Source organism: Porites lutea, chromosome 6, assembly GCF_958299795.1.
Source record: "Porites lutea chromosome 6, jaPorLute2.1, whole genome shotgun sequence".
NCBI lineage: Eukaryota > Metazoa > Cnidaria > Anthozoa > Scleractinia > Poritidae > Porites > Porites lutea.
This window is the reverse complement of record NC_133206.1, coordinates 10,396,272-10,406,277: the sequence shown is the minus strand read 5'-3', so window position 1 is coordinate 10,406,277 and position 10,006 is coordinate 10,396,272. Positions and strand designations below refer to the sequence as shown.

The window sequence follows — 10,006 nt, the reverse complement described above, 5'->3', positions numbered from 1 at the left end:
GGATAAGTATTATAAATATTAATAATAATACACTTTGTTCAAAGAGAGTAGCAGGGAATAACTATTAATCTTGAAGCCCTCTATCAAAAATCATAACAACAACAAGATACTATATACCAGTGTGCCCCAACCCAACAGACCATATTTATGTGGTTTAGTGAATATGGAAGTTTTAAAATTTACCACATGTACCCCAACCCCGCTTCCCACCGCACAGGTAACAGCCAAGAAATGCCCCATGGCAGGGAAATAAAAACTGTTCAAATAACATTGAAGTACAATATTAAAAAAAGACTGTTTATTTTAGTTTTTTGGTCTGGGTTTGACTTTATTTAGGTCATTAAATTATCTCTCAGTCAAGTATAAGATTATCTACTTAGCTCAAATGACTATTTGTTAAAAATATGAAACATCTACTGCCTCATGTTAGTTTTATTCGAAAAAATATATCATCTTCACTTGATGGACTTATAAGTGAGAGAAAATAGTGCTCCATGGTGAAATTCACAAGACTATCAAATCAGAAATGCCCTACGGTAAACTCTCAAAATGACTTAATTTCTCCATCCTAATCCACATCACAGACAATAAGAAAAAAAAGGGCCTAACTATTTCTAGGGTGGGCATTGCTGTAATAAGAGTGATGAATAAAATAATTTCCTCATGCTTTTCAAGTTATAATTTGAACAGACAAAAAGGATTTCAGCAAAATAAACCAGTGATCTAGGGATGCACATAGAGAAGCAAGGCTGGAAGAACCCTAGCCATCCCCTTTTCATAAATCTGGCTGAACTGTTGTAAAGGCACAGCCTTACCTTCTCCTGGTGAATGGAACTTTTTACACAACCAAAAAACCGCTTTTGGAGATCACAGCTTTGAGTCAAGTATGTTTTCTCTTAAGTTAAGAGTCACATGTACTTGGAAGACAGTCATCAAAAGCATCATCTACCACTTTCAACACGCTGACCAAAGGTAGGTGTCACCAAAGTTCACATAAACCACCACAAAAAATACGGGGGAGGGGGGTTGGCAGAAAATGTGCAGAGGTAAGAAATTAATGCTCTGTAGAGTCACAATAGAGCTATTCAAAGCACCCACTCCTTTTCGAAATCATGTTTTCTTATAAGGCCCATCCTTTCTCTGTTAACCCTGACCCCCACTTCTTGTGGTCAGAAATAACTTGATGGTTAGATGCTTTCTTGGAGTATGTCATCTTTCAGCAAGGATACATGGGCTTAAATATAAAGAGGATTACATAATCCCAATAATAGGGATTACATAATGAAGCTGTGACTGTATAGAAACCAAGTGCAGTTCACTTGGAAATAAGCTGAATAAAGCTGAAAAAGCTTGTTGAATGAGAATTTCAATGGTTTAACTTTTTAAAGGTAGGGAAACCGGTTACCATATTTTTTTCACGACAGATCTCAAACTTAAGTTTATTTAACTCATCTTTACACCTTGTTTTCTTGAAAGCCAAAAAATTTAAATAATAGGTATTAGTTATGAGGAGAAATGAAGCTTTCATGGATCCTGACCAAGTTTGTTCCTCAGTATTTTAGAAGCCTAGCAGCTAACTGCAGCTTAGAGTGATGTACAGTGGTGTCTTTTTTCATACCTTGACTATACTATTTTTGTGAAATGACGTACATTTACAACTAGTAGATGCCACGATTGTGTCTTTAAAGTAAATTGTTACATGTTTTGCAATTATATTCTAATGCAAAATGCTGAATCAACCCAACATGATCTGCAACTCAACTATCCTTTTTTTGTTATCCACGCTTGTCATCCCAAAATGAAAATGCTACACATTAGCAGCAGAGACTCTTGACTGTCTTCACACCTTCACTAAATTTCTACTTGCAAGAAACCAGGCTACATGCATGTGCATCTTTTTTAGATGCAATATTACTGTTGAATATTACTTGGAAGCCTCTTATTACATTGAAAGACAGCTTGTACCATACTGGCTCAACATTTGGGGTGTATATATAGTGTACTGCTATTTTCCTGTCTAGACTTTGCATCTTACAGTCAAGACAGGTCAAGTGTACCACTCCTCCCCCCAAGGTTCTATTCAAAAATAAATTTTTGGAAAAATGAATCCATTTGTTGTTGCCGCAACTGGTATATAATTAATATCTGCATTCCTGCATATGTAATGAGAAATCTTTGAATGGCTAATATTGCTTTGAAGACATTTACATGAAATTCAAGAAAACTGAGCTTGTAGAAATCTGATAACTACCATGCCTGTGAATTCACCACTCAATACACACACAGCAATGCAAAGATGAATCTGAAATCTACTACAACTAACACAATTCAACTTTTAAAAAATGAATTCATTAAATGGAATCTTCGAGGGTATGTTTGACCTGGCTTGACTGGAAGGGATCCATCAGTTCATAGACCAATGTAGACAAAAATAACAAAGAAGAACTAAACTGAACAATTTTTACAAAAATATAAACATTACAAGCTTATGGATCATTCAAAAAAGTGAACATTACACGCTTATTCACTTTTAGAGATTTCTTTTGTTATAGCAATTTGCTTTTTCACCCATTCATCATAATTAAAAGATTCCTCTATTATAGACTGTGAAAAACATTCATCATTGCTTTTGACCACACTTGCCTCTGCTTCTGCACTGCTTGTTTTAGGACCAGGGCTTTCCACTGGAGAATCATCTTGTGTTTCATCACCTGACCCAATAGTGGTAACAGTTTTAGTTTCAGCTACACTTTTAAGAGATTCCCTGAATTTCTTGCCAGGTTCTTTGTGCGCCTGGTTGGTATACTTAAGTCTCTTCTTGGAGGGATGGTCATGTTCATTTAGGCGAGTCTTAAAACTTCTATGAGAATGGTTGGGGTGTGTCTGGTGTGGTTTCTGATGATACCCTCCCATGGGTGAATAATGATATTGTGGGGAAAAGGCAGGTGACAAATTAGGTCTGCTGTAATTGACATTTTGAAAGGGAGAATGCCACCTTGGGCTTTGTGGACGTAGATTTGAAGTTGTGCGCTGCATGTATGGTGGCCGACAATGGGACACAGGACTTGGGGTTCGATGGTGCATGTATGGTGGTGGACTTTGAGTTTCATAGTATGGTGGTGAATGAGGCATGCTAAATGGTGCCCATTGGTTGTTGATTGTTATTGGCGATTTACATTGGTTCAAATTCTGTTTCTGGTACACAGTGCGATTATAATCATGTGAAACATGATTCTGCACAGACTTCACCCTACTTGCCTTATTTCTATAATTCTCAATTATCTGCTCTAAATCTGCAGTGTCTGATGGAACCCTATGATTACATGCAGTAGCTAAAATTCTTAGATCATTGTCTAGTGTTGTTCGGTTGGAATACTTGATGGGATTATGACACTGCAGCTTTTTCCTAGTGACTGCAAAAAAGTTGGTTCTTGTCCTTTCCCTACCAAAAAAAAGGACAAGAATCTAAATTTATGATGGGAAGACAACAATAATGTACATACATATATATTATACATGGTCACAACAAACATTAAATTTCAAAATTTTGTCTTTTCCCTGACAAATGTGAAATTTCCTTGAGCAAAATGGAAAACCTCCCCTTACAGCCACACCTCTTACCTATTTTTCTGTGATTGATAAGTTTTCATTGAGTCAGGTTAGTGTGGACAAAAAGTATTAAAAGTAATGATGCACTACTAAAATTACTGGTGTAGTTTTCCTGTCCTCTCTCCAAATTTCAACCAACAATGTTTCTAGTGTGTTAGTGTCTCTGTACAAGTTCAGCCTTTTCAGTCACCTTTTGATAACCTTACATTATATAACAATTGCCAAACATAAAACATTGGATGCTCAAAAAAAAACACACACACACACTCTTTGTGCAATATTGAATAATGATGACATACTTGAGTAATTTGTAGTTTTCCATTTCATCCATATTTCTCTTCAGCTGTTTTTGGATTTCTTTCACTTCAGCTTCAGCCTGGATTAAACAATAACAAGACAGTGTCACCAGTAACTGCACAGAAACCATAATCATGTGCAGTGTAGACATTTAAAGATCACTTTATAGCACCAATAACCACACTTCAGAAGAGTGCATCTTTCAAGGACACAGGGTGGGGGTGGAAGCTACTCATGGGACATTTACCTTCAAGGTTGTCAAGGCTATGCCATCGGTTATTTTGAATATTCAATGCGCCCCATTGTTTTGAAATAAACAATGATACCTTTCCTAATTTGATATGTTAAAATCTTTTGCTGATATATATGCCATAATAAATAGTTTTGCATTTTTTCTTGGGAAAGTCAATTTATAAAAGCAATAGTATTCTATTCACATACATTCATCTTCATGCTCAGTTCTAATAAGGTATGGGAAAAAAGATTGATCAGCGGACTAAGCCAAGCTGGGACAGCTTGGCTTAGGAAGAGTTCAAGATACGACTCACGCGATTTTTGGGCGGGACTGGGTGGGCCGTCCACCTCTTCGCGGCTCCGCTGAAAAACTGAGCAAGAATGGTCTATTTTCGCGCCAAACCAGAATTTATTATCGGTAATTACGTAATCGCACGTGAGACCGCTAGGCTAGCCATGAAAGAACCCATTATTGAATTATTTTAACCTCGCATATCATTATGAGTGTTGTGAATAGTATTCTATTCACATACATTCATATTCATGCTCAGTTCTAATAAGGTATGGGAAAAAAGATTGATCAGCGCCCAACAGCCCTCACTGTTCCTTAAATAGTCTTAGATAATTGCACTCCGACTCTCAAATCCTCTTACAACTTCCCAATCCTCAATCCTCCAACCCCTCTCATAACTTTAATCCCCAAGGACAGTAAGACACAGCTATACGTTTACAATTATAATCAAACTAAACTGGTATGAGTTTCCATAACAACATCTCTTCATTAAAGAAACGATAGTACAAAGGTTATAATCCATTCCAAAAATACCCTAGCCAAACAAAGTATCCTCATTCTGCTGGGCGTTTCCTCTGCTCAGCAGCTGGAAAAGCACACACAAAACGTTTCAGCTGATTCACATCCTGCCATGGAGCCACCACATTCTCAGCAGAAGGCGTAGCAAGTCGTCCCGACGGGCCATCATGTTTCAGAACCTTGGCCAGCTGAAGGTAATATAAGGCGGTATGCCTCCTAGCCCAACCCACGTGTTCCATAATCTCAGACAGATCCGCTCCTGTGAGGGCCAACGTTATCGCACAACCCGAACGAAAGCCATGCAATGTCTCACCATCATCAGCTTTCATCTGCTTGAGATACACTTTAAGACGTGCATCTGCTGCTGAAGAACTAAATGGAGAATCTTGGACACCATTATTAGAAGTTGTCGGACGAAACAAATATCCCTTTGTTAAATCAACGCCTAACTCCCTTGCCACTTCGACATATTGCTCAACGCCCTTCACAGGACAGATGACCGACTGGGGATTTCTGCGAACACCAAAGACATTACTGTCACCATCCCGCAAAGTCTTACCCCAGATATGATTAAATAAGAACCCATCATCATTCGGAAAACGAAGGATCTCCGGAACTTTTACCTGACCAAGATCTCCTGGGCGGTCCCCACTAAAGAACGCCAACTTAAAATAAGCTTGGTCACGTGCGATAATGAAACGGTCAAGTTTCGACTTTGATCTCGCTAGCTCGCCTTCAAGATACTTCGATAACTGAGTCAATTTGTCCACAAAGAATGGCGTGGCTTGTTTTGGAGTAACACGGGCCTGTAACTGCTCCGCTGTGACAAGACGAAGGTAATCTTTAACCAATTTATCAGAGGCTGGGTTACCAAGACCTAGCCGCTTGTCCCACTCTCCGTCCCGACCAATGGAATGGAAAATCGATCTTAACTTTCCTATGTAAGAGTCCACAGTCTTGTACGACAATCTCAAGGGGCAGCCACATGACTGTTTACCATGCTGACCCAAAAATTCACACGTATTGAGATGTACCTGTGTTTTGCCACGCTTGTCTTTAAAGATCAGGAAGCGACACAAGTCCCTAGGCGTCACTGTCGCGAGAGTAACAAAACCCGGCAGAGCACCAAGAAAAGCCTCAAGTTCCCTCTGAAGAGAATCCTTCTGCTTTTTATAACTGGTTGCCTGATCGTAGTGAAGTAACTGCTGCAACCGCACTTCAATTCCATCAAGGTCAACGATAACATCAGAGTGTTCCTTGCCAAGCGTTGTCATAACCTTTCGCTTGTAGCCACAACGTTGACAAAAACGGAAGTCAAAATCATTAGCGTGTCCACAGGTTGGGCATTTAACCGACTGGACAAACAGCTTTGCCATGACTGGAAGCTCCTACAAACCAGAAAAGAAGAACCCTATCATACACCACAAACCAGTAGCACAACAGGTCAAAATGTATGCCAAGACACACCTAAAAACACACTGCAAAAACCCAGAGATCTCCAGGAATGCCCTTGTGAGGCAGCCACCCCTTTTTGGACGGGACCAAGAGAGCGTTGCCATCGCCACGAACAGCCAGACATCTACTCTTTACAGCTTTATTCATAAGGAGAGGCCACCAGTACTTCTTAGGAAACACGTCCAACACCACTACTGTGCACGACTGTTTAAAACTCTGCAGAAATTTTAAGACAGGCCCCGTTAAGGCCATGGGAGGAAAAACATACGGTCTGGCCATAAGCGCTCCGAGGGAAGCAAGGTCCTGTGTGAAGAGATTTACACCAGACGATCCGGGAGAGGGAATCGGCGTAAAATGAGGGAGAGAATACCCGTGCGCATCCGTCATACTATTCGAATCCAAGGCCATAAGGTCGCAAGTATGGCCTTCCCTACCACCAAACTCCTTCTGAACAATCTGCCACAAGCCATCCGACAATTTACTATCTGAGTGGGACAGGCGCCTTGATGGAGCATCAGCAGGATTCTGACCAGTCGGAATGTAAGACATGTGCAGAGATAAGCTAAGCTTCGACGTTGTGAAGAAAAGCCGTTTCAATGCCATATTAAGCTCCAAGCTTCTACCACCCTGGTTGTTCCAAGCCTCGACAACGGCCTTATTGTCAACAAAAGCATCAACTCTAGCATTGAACAGTTTGTCTTTAAAAGCCATTAACGCCATGTCGACCGCAATAGCTTCCTTCGCGGCAATCCCCCATTTGCACTGCTCTTCCGTCCAATAATCTGATATTTCCTCACGATGAGGGGCTAACAAAACAGCACCCCAGCCTGATGCGGAAGCATCAGTTGCAACGGACACACGAATATGACGCTCATCCCGCCATGTTACCGGATCATCCCAACCCTCCAAAAACAGCCAATGGGAGATCTCCTCACGCAGATCCCCCCTGATGGGTATTAGCCTGTGGGGAGTACGTTGGCCACCGGCAATAGCTGCATTCATCTGCTTCGTAAACAACTGGGCTGCAGGTACTGCTAGACTAAAAGAGACACATTTCCCAACCAGGCGTTGCAAGGTTTTCACCGTAACCTTAGAGGCATGGAGTATTTCACGGACAAGTTGCAAGAATTTCTCCTTCTTTTCCGGCTTTAAGCAGAACACCTCCCTAGAAGAATCCGCTAAAAAACCAAGGTAGGGAACCACTTTACTTGGGAACAATATTGACTTTTGCAAACCAAGGAAATAGCCCAAGCTGACAAGATGGTAAGCAACAAGAAATATAGCCGACCTAGCCGCCGCAAGATGACGATCATCAACAGTGTTAATAGTAGCGTATTCCCCCTTATCGAGTGCCACCTGCAGTTCGCCATTGTGTCGATCATCGATGTAGAGCAAACAAGGGATTCCTATAGCTCTAAGGAAATTACTAGCCAACAGGCCAGTAGTATGATATACAAACGGGGAGATCTTCCACCCAAAAGGAAGGGTATTATACGTGAAATACCACCCTCCCCATTGGATCCCAAAATACGTGCGGCTGTCTTCAGAAAGAAGAATATGGTCATAGCCAGACTTATCGTCTAGGACCGTTTGGTAGGTATCCTTGCCCACGTAACGCGGTAAATCTATCAGCCTGTCTAAAGAGAAAGGCATATCACGCATCCATAAATTAAGATAGCGCGCATCGTGACATAACCTTGGCTTTGTTGGCTCAACTGTAAGGCGAAGAACAATAAATGGAGGGTCAACCACACCCACTCTCCCCAACAGCGAAATAGCTCCAGATCTCAAGCGCGCAACTAACGTTTCCTCCACAAATGACACAAAAGGCTTGCAAGAGACATTGTTCTTAAACACCTTCATCGGAGGCTCGTCTGAATCGAACAATTCTCCTTTAAAACTTCCTTTAAAATGCTTGAAAAACGGCTTAATCGAGACCTTGTCCCTTATCCACCCAAGAATCTGTGCCTGTTGGGGTGACGAGCTATCTCGCGCAATGTACTGCCAATACTCGAAATGGTTATGCAATTCTCCAGCTCGAAAACAACGTGGATCACGGAACAATAACTCCGAAATATCACCAATTAACTCTCCCCTCTGTATCCTCTGTAATCTAACACGGTCACAGGCTGTCACTTCTCCACTGACCTCGACGGGGTTACCGAAACAATCGACCCAGGACATTGGAAGCTCAATTTCTTTGCCTCGTAACTCCTGAAGTCGAAGATCAAAGGAGTCAGATTTTTCCCAACACCACATGTTTCCCTAGGAAAAAGGGGTAGTGAAGACACCTTTAAACACTGAATCGCCGAAAAATCTAAGACCATATTAAAATCATCCCCGTCAAAGTCAGCAGAGAAATAACAGCTAAGACCAGCGAGGCTGGAGGGCCCTTGTCTCAAGGATACCCCTTTTTCAAAGTCGTTATAACTATGCTGACAAAATAGGCAGAGTAAAATATGCACTAGATTGATTCAATACACACAAAAGTTTGTTTATTATCGCAAAGAATTAAGCAATATTACAACACACAGCCTTGTCCAGGCGGCCTTCAACCTATAACACCGGTGCGAACTAACGAGATCTAAACACAAGCTACTTGTCTGATTTGGGATCCGTTTTCCTCTGCTTGGACTTCAAATCAGGACAATCAGCTTTGATATGACCTCGCCTATGACAAAAATAACATCGCAAAGAAAATAGACGAGACGGACGTGCCACACCAGAACCCCTGTTGTCGTTCGCTTGAGGCTTCTTGCGATTTGACTTCTTTTCTACTTTAGAAACGATATCCAGGACCCTCTCGTGGTCCTTGTCTCCTAATAGGCGCATAACAAGGTCCTTGAAGTGGTCCTTCGACAACTCCACCTTTTCCCTCGCCGACTGATGAACGAGCCGATAGTAGTTCTTCCTGTCATGATTACGGTCAGCGGCCTTGTTATGCAGAGTCTCCAGCATCTCAAGCACCTCATACTTGTTAAACTCTGTCAACGGGCGGGAAGCATAAGCCAAGATCTGTTCCACGAGCTTCTCAGGCGACGCGTTGGTTACTGCCTCCACTGACTGCTTTAACTGTGTCACCTCCTCACGCAATCTCTCCAAAGGAACAAAGAGACTCTTAATCACCGCCCACCTCAATGTGCGAAGCACTCAGTGTTATGCATAAAAAACCTCATTACAGGCCTCGTGAAAAAACAAAACATCACGTAACTTCTCGCGTTACCATGTATAAACATCCTTCGGCAGGCACAGCCAAAGGAGAAAATACAAGTAAGACGACCTAGCAACGTTCAACAATTAACGATGACCCATTATCATAACTCATAACAAACATCCAAAGGCCACATCAGCCGAAGGAAAAGACAAAACACAAATGACACCTCGCTGTCACCATTCGTAACCATCCCACGACCGCAAAAAGGCTGAAGGAAATACAAATAAGCGAATTCACGGCGTCTCTCTAGCCAAAAGCTAGATGTCACCGCCGAACAAAACGGCCACGTCGCTTGTACAATAAGCGAGTCCACAGCGTTCCTCTAGCTAAAAGCTAAACGCCCAACGCTGGTCCGTCAACCAACCACCGCCGAACAAATCGGCCAC

The 10,006-nt window shown here is 41.7% G+C and overlaps 1 protein-coding gene across 1 annotated transcript; it reads right to left on the bottom strand.

Annotated features, from left to right (window-relative positions):
• Positions 1–1,514: 1,514 nt before the first annotated feature.
• LOC140942240 (uncharacterized) lies at positions 1,515–3,988 on the bottom strand. Its single transcript, XM_073391202.1, has 2 exons — positions 3,909–3,988; positions 1,515–3,442 (listed from the first exon to the last, which is right to left on the bottom strand). Exons 1-2 carry the CDS (start codon positions 3,938–3,940, stop codon positions 2,521–2,523), a joined length of 954 nt encoding a protein of 317 aa, XP_073247303.1. The 5' UTR covers positions 3,941–3,988; the 3' UTR covers positions 1,515–2,520.
• Positions 3,989–10,006: the final 6,018 nt, after the last annotated feature.

Bases quoted from the DNA above. Each gene is read 5' to 3' on its own strand.
- LOC140942240 (XM_073391202.1), bottom strand. From the start codon at position 3,940: ATGGATGAAATGGAAAACTACAAATTACTCAA. The intron at 3,443-3,908 runs GTATGTCATCAT...TTTTTTTGGTAG, and splicing joins GAAAACTACAAATTACTCAA to GGAAAGGACAAGAACCAACT.